Source organism: Pezoporus flaviventris, unplaced genomic scaffold (assembly GCF_033815535.1).
Source record: "Pezoporus flaviventris isolate CSIRO_AGI_PZ_B2104156 unplaced genomic scaffold, CSIRO_AGI_Pfla_v1 ptg000036l, whole genome shotgun sequence".
Classification (NCBI taxonomy): domain Eukaryota; kingdom Metazoa; phylum Chordata; class Aves; order Psittaciformes; family Psittacidae; genus Pezoporus; species Pezoporus flaviventris.
The window spans coordinates 16,162,281-16,178,314 of record NW_026892584.1 but is presented as its reverse complement, the minus strand read 5'-3'; the positions used below and the strand labels follow the sequence as shown (position 1 = coordinate 16,178,314).

At 40.6% G+C, this 16,034-nt stretch overlaps 2 protein-coding genes across 3 annotated transcripts in view; one reads left to right on the top strand and one right to left on the bottom strand.

The window, feature by feature from the left end:
* EIF2AK4 (eukaryotic translation initiation factor 2 alpha kinase 4) overlaps positions 1 to 10,415 on the top strand; it is a 38,264-nt gene extending 27,849 nt beyond the window's left edge. Inside the window, exons 32-39 of one of the 2 annotated variants that reach the window (XM_061463359.1) lie at positions 959 to 1,045; positions 2,571 to 2,683; positions 4,285 to 4,343; positions 5,498 to 5,595; positions 7,039 to 7,107; positions 7,365 to 7,409; positions 8,540 to 8,664; positions 9,917 to 10,415. In XM_061463359.1, the coding sequence (XP_061319343.1) occupies positions 959 to 1,045; positions 2,571 to 2,683; positions 4,285 to 4,343; positions 5,498 to 5,595; positions 7,039 to 7,107; positions 7,365 to 7,409; positions 8,540 to 8,664; positions 9,917 to 9,971 (651 nt within the window). In that variant the 3' untranslated portion in view covers positions 9,972 to 10,415. Of the gene's footprint in view, positions 1 to 958; positions 1,046 to 2,570; positions 2,684 to 4,284; positions 4,344 to 5,497; positions 5,596 to 7,038; positions 7,108 to 7,364; positions 7,410 to 8,539; positions 8,665 to 9,916 lie in introns of those variants that run through there. The other variant, XR_009745103.1, reaches the window with a different exon arrangement.
* Positions 10,416 to 11,191: 776 nt separating this feature from the next.
* SRP14 (signal recognition particle 14) lies at positions 11,192 to 15,010 on the bottom strand. Its single transcript, XM_061463360.1, has 5 exons — positions 14,866 to 15,010; positions 14,299 to 14,371; positions 13,473 to 13,585; positions 12,374 to 12,406; positions 11,192 to 12,038 (listed from the first exon to the last, which is right to left on the bottom strand). Exons 1-5 carry the CDS (start codon positions 14,887 to 14,889, stop codon positions 11,949 to 11,951), a joined length of 333 nt encoding a protein of 110 aa, XP_061319344.1. The 5' UTR covers positions 14,890 to 15,010; the 3' UTR covers positions 11,192 to 11,948.
* Between the last annotated feature and the right edge of the window lie 1,024 nt (positions 15,011 to 16,034).

The window sequence follows — 16,034 nt, the reverse complement described above, 5'->3', positions numbered from 1 at the left end:
AGTTGTGCTCCTTTTGTCTGCAGCTGAAACCAGAGCTTTATCCCCTACTGCCTCACTGGAGCAGGGAGCTCCATGGCAATGAGGAAGTCCCTTCCAATAGTAGTGGCAGTTACCTGAGGATTATGAGTCTGGGTCACCTTTAATGATGTCAGTTGGTGACTAACAGAAGAAGTGCTGTGCAGTTGTCCATTCTGATTCATGTGCTGCAGAGCAGACAGTTTTGAGCTCACTCCCTTAATTGCCTGATTTCTTTGTAATCTTTCACTGTAACATTTCCAATGGCTTCAGTCCCTCAAAACTAAAAAAATCCAGATCATAATGCTTTTTCTATGATCACCCTGGGCTGTCTTCTTCTTGCAGTTCTTTAAAGTAATGAAGATTTTGAGTAGTTCTTGTCTCTGTCTAATGCTGTCTTACAGCCCACTCCTAAGTCAGCATAGCAAGCCCTCCAGTAAAGCTGACTTACATCATTCTCATCACTGATAGTGATGTAAGGCAGCCTCAGGATGATGGCTAGAGTCAGCTTTCATGACACAGTACCAGTCATGCAGGACTGACATATTACTGAAAGTTGCAGAGAGTGGGGTGGTGGCTGTTGGATTGATGTTGCGTTGCATGTTTTTTACAGTTATCTGTAAAATCTTTGCTTCTAGATCCAGCTAGCCCTTCCATGTGGGAATTAGGACTGCAAGGCTTAGACATTCTCTTTGTCTAGTGTAGACTTAAACAGATTTCAACTTTCAAGGAGCATTAGGTGTATAAATACATGCATAATGAAGTTTCAGCTCTTGGACTTGTTAATAAAGCTTTCTTCTCTTAGATGCTTACATAATCAGTGTAGCTGCTGCATATAAAGTCGTTTTAATGAAGGACAGAAGACTTAAGTTTATTGCTTAAGTAATAATTCCATAATCTGTCGAATTTTGGTCCCATTCCCCTTCCCCTGTTCCCATTTCAGTCACAAGAAGAACTGCAAGAATATTGCAGGTGCTCTGGGATTATGTATGTGGCCCTTGTGTCAGATAAAGAAGGAAGTCATGTGAAGGTGAGTGTGGGACCAGAGGATGCTTGATGGTGTTACAGACTTGTAATCTGTTCTGCATTTCTTTTTTCAAGATCATTATTATTTTCACTAAAGTATCCAAGTAGATGAAATTCAGTAAATACAGTTTCACTTGATAAGTAGTGGAATGTTTTTCTGAAGCTTTTTATCCCTCCATAACACTGTTATTTACAGACCCCCTTTCCTCTAGGAAAGTCCAAAGAAATGCAAACATGCTGACTTTGAGTCATTGGTGTCTTTATGTGGAAAAAGGTTTCTGTTGTTTCTGATTTCTTTGAAACTACAAAAATAATGAGATGACTCAGTGATGTTTCCAGTTCCAGCTTTCCGAGATACAAAACAAATACAGAATGATAGAATAGTTAGGGTTGGAAAGGACCTCAAGATAATCTAGTTCCAGCCCCTCTGCCAAGAGCAGGGGGCCTCACCCTAGACCATGTTGCCCAAGCCTTGAACACTGCCAGGGATGGAGCATTTACCACTGCTTTGGCAACTTGTTCCAGTGCCTCACCACCCTCACAGGGAAGAACTTCTGCCTTATATCCAACCTGAAAATATAAAATTACTAACTATAAATACAAAGACAGCTGAAACATAAATCTAAATCAATCCATGTAGTTCAGGCTGGTAGAGTGAACCACATTCCTCGTATCTGTAAGCTGAGGTTAAGATGGAAAGTCTGGACTGTGTCACAAGGTGAATTACCACTTTCTGTGCTCTGCAGCCTCTGGATTTGGAATCTTTCCAGAAGTTAAAAGTTTTAAAATATTGTTGATTCTGGATCATTAGAAAAAAGATCATTAGTTTTGGAATAAAAATTCCTTCTTTGACTGAAAAATAGTAACCATTTTACAGCATCTGGATGGCCGTGTTACCTGGTCAGTGGGCATTACAAAAATATTTTCCACTTACTACTGGCATTGTCATTATAACTGTGCAATAACTGCATAAACAAGTAGATTTTGATGATGAGGATGCAATATATCAATGTTTTCCATGAGACTATGACAGAGCAGTTCTCTGAATACAGCTTTATTGAAGCAAAACCAACAAAGAACGTGCTAAGGAGGCAAATGGTGTTGTTACTGAATAAGATGGAGCAGATACTCAAAGTTTTGAATGTTTGAGTCTGTAACTCATGCAAACTGAAAGGCAGGCCTTATTCGAATATAATTCCTTAACTAAAAAAAAAAAAAACAAAACAAATATGATATTACTTATGTGGTATTTGCACCCATGAACCATTCTGTTAAAAAATTATTACCTACTAAATACAAGTAACCAAACTCTTTTAAGCTTTGGGAATGCAGAGTAAATTGGTTGGGGAAAAAAAGTAATCAGAGATTTAATTGGCAGTGATTGATTGGTCATGATGTTAGCTTCATACCTTTGAATGCTTCACCTTAATGAGTGAATATTCCAGTTTGGTTTTGACTAAATTTGATAAGTTTATTCATATACTATTTTAAGAATCAAAAATCTTAAGACTCACTGAACTACATCATAGGTGAAATCCTTTGAGAAAGACAGACAGACGGAGAAAAGGATTTTAGAATCTGACTTACTAGATCACCTGATGCAGAAACTGAAAACTAAAAACTGTGATGAAAGATGTAGTAGGTAAGTAACATAAAATGTCAATGTGAATAGTCAAAATCAGAAGTGAATGTGTGTTTTAGCGAAATAATTTTAAGATGTGCTCAGTTAAATCTTGATTTTATTTAGTAAAGAGTAAGAGCTTTGCTGAATTTCTTTTGAGGAGAAAAGACAGCAAAGGCTTGGTTATAGAATTCTATTGAGATTAAGAAAGAGACTGATTTCTGTAGCTGCTGTTACATTCAGACATCCCTGGTGCTTCACAAATTAAAAGGCCATGCAGTTATCCAGCTCAAATGCTACCAGAACACCAGCACTGTCTGTATGCAGGACTGCCAGCAAGTACCCGTTACTGACCAGAAGTCGCATTACATATACTGTGTAATCAAAGACTTACAGCAGCAAATCCCTTTCATTCTGAGGCAGTGTTGATACGGTAAAAATGAAGGTGTAGGATACTTGTACATCCTAGCGGGTGTAAATGAAAATAACACCTAGCAAAGACTCGGGGTACACAGCAACACCCCATCATCCTATCTTTGTTGACATTGCTATTTATTGTCACCAACAGAAGTTAGTACAGAAATCACAGGAGAGGCTACACTCACACCTGTGTGCATAAGCAGTATAGCTGTTATTCACACATCTTTTGTAAATAATATAATTCTACACACATCTATATATATTTACATCTATATATATTTATGTGTGTGTAAATCTATGTGTGTGTGTATACTGGCAGCAGGAACAGACATGGTTAGTCACACAAACTAGAATTCAAAAGCTTAACACATTTGACACTCGTAGTATTTCTGAACAGACTTAACAATAGAGGAAATTGTTAAGCTGGGAAATGCCCAGCTTGAGCAGTAGTTTCTGCAGGTGGTTGACGTCTCCTCCTACCCCTCCTACCCACAGCTTCATTCTCATTTTTCTGGCTTCAGCCAGTCTTGCCATTTAACTTAACAACTTACCCAAGTCTCATGTGTTTTGTGACAGATCTACAAGATCTGTTAGAAGCTGTGAAAGAAAATAATTCTATCTAAAATTTACCTTATTTCTAGATCGTGAGAACAGAATATAGAAAATACCATGTTTGATAATACTAAACAGAGAAATGCAATAACTGTGATTCTAATAGCACTGGTAAATTTCTTTGTTAATGAATCCTGAATGTGCAAAGTAAAGATCCAAACCATTGAAAGCTTCTTTGAATATGTGTGATCTTAAACATAAATATTAGTTCAATACGTTTAATATTATCTCATAGAAACCTGTAAGGAGTTGTAGATTAAATTAGTAATTTAGAGGAAATATTCTTAAAGTATATTCTCTTATTAGGATCTAAATCACTCCTGCATGATGGGAACACATTCTTTGCATCCGTAGGAATCAAAAAGATTGCTTCTAGATCAGATTTTGCAACGTGATTTTTTTACTATTTCCTGTCTGTTCCAGAATAGAATTTATTCTGGAGAATATGGGCCATATCCATAGATTTTTTTAATTATTATTATTTGTTAGATTTAAATAAGTATGTTTGTAAAATAATGTGAAACAATTTATTACAGTATTTCTTCGTTATTGTAAATCTGTTTCCCTAACTGCTGTTTGTTTATTTTTAGAGAAACCTCAGATAATCTTTCAGTACCAAATCAGAAGGGATCATTTACTAATATCTCAGGTACTTAGTTTCTAAGAACATACAAACTGTTTCTGATTAAAAATTGTTTTACAAGAAAATACTGCTAGAACATAAAATTCAAAAGTATTACCATAGTCAGAGCATGAAAATGTTTCCCAGCAGTGCCACTTCCTCCTAGTCTCAAATGTTGTTCCAAGTGATCTAAATGTGAAATTTTCTCTAAACAAAGTGCTCAGAGCAATATACAGAACATTCCCCACATAAGCACTCATTGATGTAGTGATTTAGGAGGGGTGAAAAGCCAAAACCGATGAACATGTCCTAGCTGAGGGGAAATTAAACATCATCTTGATGAAAAATGACATGACCCGTGATTGTTACAGTGCTGAGACCCATGTTCATTGACCTACTGTTCTACTAAGATTTTTTTCTTCAAATGAAAATGCCTTTACATTTCTAGCTACAGATTTGCACTCCTTAGTCTGATATTATAAATTTGTATATAAAGAATAATATCAAGCATTCATTGTGTGGATAAAGTTTGACATTTTTGATAATTATTTTATGAAGTACTGATACAGTGTGTGGTGGTGGTTACTTTCAAAGAAACAACCTCCCCCCCTCCCTTGCGTAACAGGGAGAGAAAGAGGTGGCCATGCTTAACTTTATTCTTCTTTTGTGTGTGTATGTGTGTGTGCGTGTGTGTGTGATTACCATAAGTGGCAACTTAGATTTTGAAATAAGCCATTTCAAATTTTTATTCTTGTTATTTGGGTGAACTGGGGGCTGGGTTTTGTTTTTTTGTTTTGTTATTGACTCTGCTTTGGGACTAAGCATTAAACAGTTGCCTCGTTCTTGTAATAGCTTTTCTTGGTTTGGTATTAGGCATGCTACATTCCTGTGTAAAATTCTGCAAGCCATTTGGAACCATTTATTAGTATCAGGGAACACTGATACAAAATATCATATTTCTTGGTCTTACCAACCAGTCCTTCAAAGTCATAAGTGAGCATCTGAGAATGCACATGCACGTGTTTCACTATCCTATCTACCTGACTTGCTTTGGGGGTTTTTAGCAGCTTTTTGAACCCTTTACTATGCAGATCTTAGTTTATTAATATTAGTGAATTTTCTGTTTCTTGCTATTTCTCGTGTAAAGGAATGTAATCTAAAAATATATGTTTGCATTTTAGGTGTATTTGAATCACATGGAACTCTTGCGGTGCCTAATGTTAGTGTTATAGCTCCTGAAAAATTATCTGCCAGTGCCAGGCGTCGTCAAGAAATTCAGGTACACATACATTAAATAAGTATGAAGAGGTGATCCTTAAAAGTTAAGGAATGGTAAAATTCATATTTTCACTATCACGTACCTTACAGATATACATCCTGTTTATTATTCATAAATATAAAGGAGGAAGTTCTTTACTGTAAGGGTGGTGAGGCACTGGAATGGGTTGCCCAGGAAAGTGTGAATGCTCCATCCCTGGTGGTGTTCAAGGCCAGGTTGGACAGAGCCTTGGGTGGCATGGTTTAGTGTGAGGTGTCCCTGCAGGGGGGTTGGGACTAGATGATCTTAAGGTCCTTTCCAGCCCTAACTATTCTGTGATTCTATGATTCTATAAAATAGACTATGAACAATACAAAAGCAAAGACCACCTTTTTATAACATTTTGGGTCTTGGGGATTAGCTGTGACATGGTTGCTCAGCCATCATTGTACATACGTATTAGAAATTTTATTTTTAGTAGGAACTATTTTTCTGGAATTTTTTTAGTAATTGCTGGAACATGTTAAAGGTACAAGTTCGACATGCTGTTAATTTGTAATATGTATGTAACAGATACTTATGTATTTCATTATGCTGTCTCAAACTAACGGTCTAAAAAAATAGTAGATTTAAGCAAACAGCCCTACCTAAAATGTAATATTATAATAACGTAGAAAAGATTAAATGATACTAGAAACAAATGTCAAGAGTTAGTCATTCATGGCTACTGGCTTCAAGATATTTAGAGTACATGGTAAAACATAACTGTAATCTTACCACCCTTTCAGCCCAAATGTGGGTGTGCAACAGAAAATCCTCCCTTATAAACAGTACTTGGAACCCAAATAAAGAAGTGGATGTTACTCTGAGCTTTGAGCTAAACAGACTTATGTTTTCAGGGTTTTAATACACAAAAGCATCTTTCCAAGGTACAAAGACAATATAGTGCAAGGCTGCAGCTACATCTGTAAAGCACTACCTTTGCAGTATTGCTTGCTCTGGAAAAAAAGTGTTGCAAGGCATGACTGGTACCTTGGTTTGGCTTTCAAATGAGTTATCCTTCAACTAGATACGATTCACTGTATCCAGTCACAGGTTCTCATGTTCCTCTGAAAAGTTATTTAACAGGCAGAAACAGAAGGGAAGTTTTTACTACACACATGAGAATACACATTGTAACATGCAGTACTGTCTGCTTTGGTACAGTATTACAAAGGATCTAGTACCAGTATTATCAAGTGTTTACCACTGCTGAAGGAGTGGCTCAGCCCCAGTCTCCTTCCTGTCTACTCATCAAGGATTATGGTGGAACTGTTACTGAAAATGATATTAATGTGAATTTTAGCTTAAATATGATGTAGTTCTATATCTTGTGTTAGAAGCAGCCTCTTCTGTTAAAATAAGTGTTCCCTACCTGTGTCACAGAAGCAGTGTATTTTACTTTTGCCCATCTTTTGTTGTCAGGTGCAAACAAGACTTCAGACGTTCATTTCTAGCTTGCAACAGAAAACAAGTGAGATTGAGATTTTAGCAGTAAGTATTTGGCAGAAGCTTGAATTCATTTTAATTTCTTAATTGAATTAGATGATGCAGTTGCTGTCTGGATCCTTTCCATAATGGAATCCATCATGAAGAACTTATTTAAATGCTTAAAACCTTGGTAAATTCCCAGTTCTACCAGCATGAGTGCTTCTTTGGGAACCAGAAGTCTGACTCCTTTCAGTATAGCTGAAATCTAGTTAGCAAACTGGTAACAGAGCAACTGTATTGATTTCTTCATATTTTTACAGGTAGACCTGCCAAAAGCAACTATGATACACTTCTTATCATTAGAGGTAAGCAATTAAACATTGTCGTTAAAACTCTAATGGAACAATAGATGATAAATTCTGTTCATAATGAAGAGGACTGTAAAATTCTCCTATAAGTTTTTCTCCTCAAGGAGTTTGAATTAGGTTTTAAAACTTGTTAGAACTGTTTTTACCCAAGGAGCTTGTCTCAGGCTAGAAAAATGCTTTTGTCAAGTTACACGACAGCATTAGGAAGTCCTAAGCCGAAGCTCTGTTTTGGGGGTTTTTTGGGGGGTTTGTTGTTGTTGGTTTTTTTTTCCCCAAGAACAGTTAACTGAAATGAATCCTTACTGCTCGTTTTCAGAAGACAATAAGCATTAATAGCAGTATCAACATAGATGTCTCTTGAACCTGTTAATAAAGGAGGACCCAAAATACTGAGGCAGTTGCTTAGAGTGCAGTGGCTGAAATATCTTTTAATGAAGCCAAGATAAAAACTTGATGTATCAACATTATACTGACACCTTCGAACAACTCAGAAACTGCTTGCTGAGGTGAAAAAAAGCCACCAAGGACAAAGCTCTTTTCTTTCCTCTAATGACAACAGTAGCTTTAAAGTCAGAAGGTCTAGAGTGAGATGGATGCCTCCCCAGCCCCCACAAAACAAAAGAATGGCATCCTACCTGGAAGTGCTTTCATACCTTTCATCTGCTCCTCTGAAGGAGTGTTTGTCTGATCATCAGATCCCAGTGCAAGGTTTGAAAATATTTTCAAAATACTTAGTTTATCCAGTCTTATCTAAATCATGGAGATAGTTTATCACCTTTTCCTTACCAAAACCAGGCACGTGAACAGCTTGCATCATTCACTTTTGGCCACCCTTACACCACAGTTCTCACATTCTATCCAGCATTGTGAAACTGAGGGAGCCCTTTTCATTGCTTACACCTTTCTATTGCTAAACTACCTGTGCTGAGAAATTAGTGACCACTTTCTTAGTACATTTAAAAAACTCAAGATGCACATGTTCTTTATATGAATTTTGTTTGAAACATGTTTAATTAAGGAGTGTTGACATTACACGTGTTCAGAAGACTGAATCCTATTGGGAGAAGTGTTTCCTTCACAAGAGAATATAAGACTGTATCACAGATCCTTGTCAATTTTATTTTTAGTTTGATGGAGACAGACAAGCCTTTGATGTTACTGTGAGACAGCTGATGTCACGATGGCCAAAACAGAGATGTTCATACTTACAAGCAGTTTGTGATGAAATTTATAGTATCAAAGTGGAGAAGAGGTAAACTTGTTAAGCTCTTACATGTACATAAAATACCTCAATTTTTTCTGCCTTCAAACTTTACTTAAATAAGCTGCTCTTAGTTTGTCCTCCCCTTTCCCACTCCCTGAGGAAGAAAGAAATATTTCCAAAACATGTATAGTTCCTTGAGTATGGGAAAATTTTACTGGCCATCTAATCCCCACTTGTGGTCAAATGGAAATTCTTGGACGTGTAAATTTTTTTTATTAGCCTTTTCAAGAAATTCTAAAATGTGTTCCCACTGTTACCTCACTTGCTGCTTTGTTCATAAAACGGAAGAGCAAACAATTGCATACAGTCAGGTATACTGTTGTTCTGCGGAAGTATACCTCTTTATATATACTATATAAATATATATATTTAATATACTGCAGAAGAACCCTCTTTTCTCATGGGAGGGACTCGGCTTGCCTTTCAAAATTCATTTAGTTCCTCCTGCTTTGAAGGAATACTGTGGGAGTCTGGCATAGCTGACAGACTTTAAGCAAACACGATGCATGCCCTCCCAACACCTGCAGTAAAGCCCATTTCTGTTTTCTAAGCATAAAACCATTCATGTTCAACTTGTAGTCTTCTTGTTGGATTCTGGCAAGGCTGAAAAGAGTCTGACCACATCTTGTTTTAAGCCTCAAATCTGCATCTGTTGGCAGGTACTGGTACAGTTCACTGAGACCGGGGTATTTATGTCCTGTTATGGGCTTCATTTGCAATACATTTTCTTAAACCTATGTTCAGCTTGAAGATACTACTTAACTTTTAAATGAGACCAAAACCAGATTTTGATTCCTTTTTCTTCAAGATGCCCCAAAATTGCTTATGTTTACCAAGGCAACTAATTATCATGTGAAACTTCGTTTTTTTTTTTTTCTTCCTGTGGCTTCAAAGGCTGTGAGCAACAGAACCCAGTTATTACATCCAAATAGCATTCTATAATTTGGGGAATTTTACTGGGTATGAATGTAACACAATCCCTGACAAAGTCTTGCTTTCCCATCTGATGCCTGCACAGAGTACCGCATAGCTGTCGCCCTTCAGATCACTGAATGAAAACTGAGCAGGCTAAATGGAAAGAGAATGAAGGGGAAAATTGCAGCCATATCCAAAGGAACTAGAACTTCTTTTCTACTGCATCTTTGCTGTTAGCTTATTGCTGAGCTTTGCCATAGGTATTGTAGCTTTTGAAGCTGCAGTTCCAAAGTTTAAAACTTTTCTCTTTTCCTTCCCTCTGCAGGGTTCCTGCACTTATCCTGTACAGCTACCGAGATGAATACAAGGTTTTGTTTTAGTGCTTAAAGCATCATTTGTGGGATGCTTTTACTAACAAACAACAGCGTTTTGTCAAAAGAAGTTTCAAAAAGCTGCAATAATTTATGACAGGCAACTACTGCCTTTTTATGTGTCCCGATTGAATTTCATGTGTAATATAAACTTGTAAATTTATGTCACATAGTGGAAATAAAAGTTTTATAGGCAATTAAGGAGCAAGTCTGACTACAGCCACAGACATGTATTACCATGTCATTCTCATCCCTTATGCCACAAAAGAAATTATGAGCTGTGAATGTAAAATTTTTAATAGTTTCAGACTGGCTGTCAACATGCAACAACAGCACTGAAATTCAGTTCAAGGATCAGAGAGGATGCGTTATCTTCTAAGAAACTGTTCTGAACTTTTTTGAATAAGGGGTTTTATGTAATAAAAGGTTTTGGCTACTGGGCCTTCTCGAGAAGTATACTGCAAGTTTTGTGGTGTGGGCTTTTTGAGTTGGTACAAGCCTGGCTGCTTACACTTGTCCTGCCTATACTTTTGCATTCAAATCAGGCAGCTGCTTTCAGGGAGGTGAAATAAGAACCGATACAGCAAAAGCTTGTTTCAGACCTAATGGACCTAAACCTAGGCCTTTTAAGAGAAGAAAAAGCCTGCACCTGCTAGAGGCATAACTAAAGTTCTGAACTACCTTTCTTCACATGGGTCATCAGATTAAGTTTGAAGGTCACAGTGATGATGGGAATCTTAAAATTATCTTCCTGAAGCTGAACTGTATCACAACTCCATCACAAACAATGAAGCAGAACAAATACAAAGATGAGTTACAGCAGCCATAGTTACCTATGCATTGTATTTCACAAAATACTTACAGAGTGAATATGCAGAAGTTAGAGATTTCTGCAAATACACTGGTGTTTCCCCTCCCTCCCCACCTGGTACCTTGTTTAAACAGCTTACTGCTGTTTCTTTCTTTAACTCAAATGATTTCCTTTACCACTGCAAGCTCACTGCATTAAGAACTACCTACTTAGGTTTCCTGCTCTCTTCTTGAAGATGACAAAATTAAAATATGTAAAGAGATAACTACAAAGACAAACCCAAGAACTTCTGAGGACTGTTAAAAGTTGTAGCAGCAATACATGAAGTAGCATCAGGAGAGTCAGTACTAAAGGCAAAGATAATTGTACCATCCCTAGCAATTCATCAAGACAAGTCACATCAGTCATTACAACCACATCCATTTCTCATTGTGTTTAATAGGAACAATTAAGTATTCACCTTTTACATCTGCTCATAGAAAGGAGCTACTTTGTAAGATGTGAAGTGTGGGGAAATTTAGATCCCCAAATATACAGCAGAATGAAGCTATAAAAAAGTATAGATGACATGAGCATTTTTAAGCCATGTCGGAAGTGAACATGATGCATAATCCTGCCCTCCCCGAGCCAGGGTGAGCACAGCTGGATCAGCACAGAGCAAAGGCACAGCTGCCTGGCTCTGCAAGAGCTCAAGCACCATGCTGGTTGCCTTAGGGGTATCATGTCCCTCAAAATAAGACAGAAACAGGAAAGTTGCTGTTCCTGGTAATATATTGGCACCCACTTTCCCTAGTACTGAGGCTTATCTATAAACCTGGGCCTCTGTAACTGAGATACCTGCTCCAGTCTTACTTTGGCTCCTGGTACATTTCTCTTCATCCCGTGTTACCCCTAAACAGGTTTTACACTGCCCACTTGTAAAATACAAAACAAACAGCAGTATAAGTACAAAGCTAGTTGGCAGATGAGCTATTTCAGTATAACCTTGTAGATACTCCTGCCATACAGCAATCCACAGAAAGTACTTTCTGCTCTTTCAGTTTAAACAAAAGTAATGAACACATCCCAGTATCCTGCTGGAAGGAAAGCCAAAGACAAGTGGTAACTCAAAAAGAAATGGACTTTGCTTTGAGCAAGGGTCAAGTCTGTTACAGTGATGGTAGGACATTCTTTCATCACTGCGTTGCTTTACTCTTCTTGTTTTTGCTTTTCTTGTCTTTTTTCTTCAACCCATCCATGTTAGCTCTCAGCAAATTTGAATACGCCTGAAATAAGAAGTAGAACCATTAAAAGAACAAGTGACAATATACTAGAAATAACATTGTACATATTGCTAATGGGGACACATATCTGCATTGTCTGACAGAAATCTTGCTTTTACACCCCACACTGGGAAAACTATTTCTAAATCAATGCAGAAAGTCAGATGAAACGCAATGGGATTTTTATTTTTGTAACAAATGCAGCTAGATGGGTAGTCTGAGGTTAATCTGCATGGCAGCTCTGCACTGAGCCAACCCCTTCACAGCTGGCCAGTGCTGCCTACTGACCACTCCCCAGTAGCTACAGGAAAGGAAGATATAAGGCATACAAAACTTACCATCTGGAATTTATTTACTTCCTTGGAGCTCACCTACAAAATAAGGGTGGAGGTCAGCCACAAAACCACTGACTTCTATTACAAACCAAATATCAGTACACGTTCACTCACCAAGTGACTAGCCTAGCAGCAATTAGATCAATGCACCGCATTCAGTGGTAAGTAGGCTCTATTAAAATGCCCTAGGACTTCACCAATTTAGGAAACTGAAAACACCCCTTACTCCATTAATAAAATTCCTTGGGAGGCCATTCGTCCCAAATCCATGTGTTTTCAAATGGAAAGTACATGAAGAAATATTCTAAGGAAGGATTTATTTACTCATAGGGCCATAAAGATACGTTATTGCCCAGATCCTCTCAAGATTTCTCAAAGTAACATTTTTCCTGAGTTACATCACAGAGGAGAGCTAAAGTCCGCTAAAGTTAAATACAAACAGCTCTATGAAAAAATAAAATGCATGGTAAGCAAGATTAAGGCTTAAAAGAGTCTACCCATGCCCGTATTTCTTGCCAAGAAACAAGAATCCTTTTCCTAATGGTTCAGTCTGGTAACATTCATTTCTTTCATGGATTGTAAGAAGCTTCAGTAATTTCACTGAGGTCTACAGTAAACTACCGCTTTGTCATCTGAGGCTTGAGTGTAGGTGTGCAGGACCTTTCTTCTCCTTGCGCCAAGCATCTGTCTACATACTGCAGACTCCATAACTGCCCTGCATCCTTCTGCCCATGTCTCTAGAAGCAGTTCCCCTGTTCCCTCCAAACGGATTCACCAACTCAAAACACAACAGCCAAGGTTGCTGAAAACAGAGTCCCTTTTCACTGTCCTGCAGTACCATTCTGAAGCAAAGTCCCACATACAGAACAAACGTATAAACTACTGTCCCATCTGTAATGCTGAGCGTAAGCACTAAGACTTCAGGTAAGCGCAACACTTCAGCATCCCAACATCAGCAATGTGTTTAGCTACCATATGGTTTCTCTGGAATTAAGAAGGTAGTTCTCATGAAATTCATGTAAAGACAAATGTCACTTACACAGGGCATTACATAAAGGACAGGTAGGGCTACTGATCTTTCTAACCCAAAACTGTCACTTACCACTGTGCTAATTTTCTTCTTTCCATCAGTTGCTCTTAGAAGACATTTATTGTCTGCTGGTTCAAAACTTTCTACATGGCCTTTGCGTGGTACTGGTTTTGTTCGGCCATCATCTGTATTGAAAGGCAGAGAATGTTTATTCTTATTTCACTAAAATCACTACATGCCTCCTGACGTGAGACGTTAAAAACTGCTGCTGAGATCTGTACAACACCTTAAAATCTAAGGCCATCTGAACTGACACTGCACAAATTTGTTCACAGAACCCTTCCTCTAACCCCAGAAGGATCTGTTCAATAAACTATATCTGCCAGGAAAAAAAAGTGTAAATCATTCACAGAATGAATCACAGAATGGTTTGGGTTGGAAGGGACCTTTTATAGCTTACCCAGTTCCAACCCCCCAGCCATGTGCAGGCACACTTTCCATTAGACCAGGCTGCTCAAAGCCCCTGCTTCAGCAGCAGTATGTTTTAAATGCATGCCAAACCACAGCCTAGACACTCGATTTCTCAAGCAGTGCCAGCCAGCCAGAAACCAGAGAAACATGTACACACAAAGGCAACGCTATATTCTGCCTTCATAGAAGTCTAAAGTTAATTTCCAATTATTACTAATAATTAGAAAGCCCCAGTATTTCCTGCAGTTTGAAACACAGTCTAACTTCAAGATTATCAGTACTGCAGCTAGGATGATTGATTTGTCCATAGGACTCCTCTTGTATCGAGATACTCTGAATTACAGCTGTAGCTTTTAAAATATGCTAACCACACCAGGTTTGATTTAGAGGCACACCTCTTCAACCCAGTAACGGACCCGGAACTTACATTTCTTCAGCGTTATGAAAACACTCCCCGATGTCCTGCACTTCTGGAAGAGCCTGGTCAGCTCCGTCAAGAACTGCAAGAGACAGACCGCATCCTTGGCGGGAGTCCACCACACGGGCCTTCACTCCTCCTCCCTCACCCCCGTGGAGCAGCCGCTGCCCCTCTCCGCCGGCGCCGTTCGCACAGGCCGGGCCCTTCCAGCCTCCCCGAAACAAGCACCGAGGGAGGGAGAACTCCCGCTTCTCCTTCCCCACGACTTCAGCCAGGGACAGCACAGCCCTAGGTTCTCACCCCGGAAAGCAACCTCTAACACCCCCCACCTACCGCGGGCCCAGGGCTTCCGTCCCCACCACCCCCTCCCTAGGTACCAGGTACAACGACGCCTAAACCCCACCGCCGGTTCCATGCCGCCGGGGCGGGCGAGGGCGCGGCGCTGCGCGGGCCCGGCACACCCCGGGGCTCTGAGGAGCCTCTCTGCGGAGGCCCCCTCCTTCCTTCCCTCCTTCCCTCCCTCCGTCCCTCGGTCGCCCCGCAGCGGGTGCGGGTGCGAGGCCGAGGCCACCCCACCTGCTCGCTCTCCAGCAGCACCATCCTCCGCCAACACCGCCCGGAAGCACCCCGCACTCGCGCGCACTCACCCGCCAGCGCACGCGCAGCCACGGCAGGAGGCGGGGCCGCGCACGCGGAGAGGAGCGCCACGTCAGCCCGGCGTGCTGACGTATGCGCGCCTCGCCTCGCGTCAGCTCGCCGTGCTCTCCCGCAGGAGGAGCCGGTCAGGCGGGGGAGTGGTTGCGGGGCTGTGCTCTGGTGATCGGGCGGTTACCGCCCATAGCAAGCACCGTTCTCTCGTTACATGTTCCGCGGGCAAACGGCTCCTGCGCTCTCAGCCGTGGGGAGTGGCACCGAGCGCTCAGCACCCCCCCCCTCCCGTTAGGTGGAGCGCTCCCCGGCAGGCTTGAGCTCGGGGCTCGGAGCGTAGGCCGGGTGCGCCCGCGGGTGGTGGCGGTGGCCGTGGCCTGCGGCTGGGCGAGGCGAGGCGAGGGGAGGGAGGTGGTAAGGCAGTTCTGGCTGCCGGCGCAGTGCTGAGGTGGCTGGTGTAAAGAGTCCTGGCCTGGTGGCCGGCTGAGGGCTCGGGGGTGATGAACACCCCTGGATTTGTACAAGGAACCGCTAAGAGCAAACCGGCACCTGGGCGCGGGGAAGGAGTCATTTCACATCTGCAATACTCGAAACTCGTGAGGGGCAGGTTGTGGAAGGGGGGAGGTTTTCTGTCAGGCCCAGGTTAGTTGATCTGGGAACACAGGGAAGCAGCATTTGAGTTAGGAAAACCAGTTTCTCAGTAGGAACGCTCATTTATTTTATCTCCATGGAGCCAACAGAAGTGGAACTTACATACAGATAAAAGGGGAAAACTGCTCACAGGCTGATAAGTGCCTGAGCCCCTGAGGAATTAACTCGTACTGTTCATTCAAGAGCTCGCGACTGCATTCTAGACAGAACTGAAATACCTTCCTGCGTTACCTTTCTCATGGTGGGGTGTTGTTTCACTTATAAAACAATCCCTCATAATCAGTCTGGCCACTCTAAAAGTCCTTTTCAGTTTACAATCATTTGGTGCCCTTCTGCAAGCTAAACAAGAGGCAGTAGAGGGTGCTGTGATTGCACACACAGAAACGAAATTGCCTAAAGTACAAGGAAACAAATACCCATGGAGCAGGTCATCACAACACGGCCAC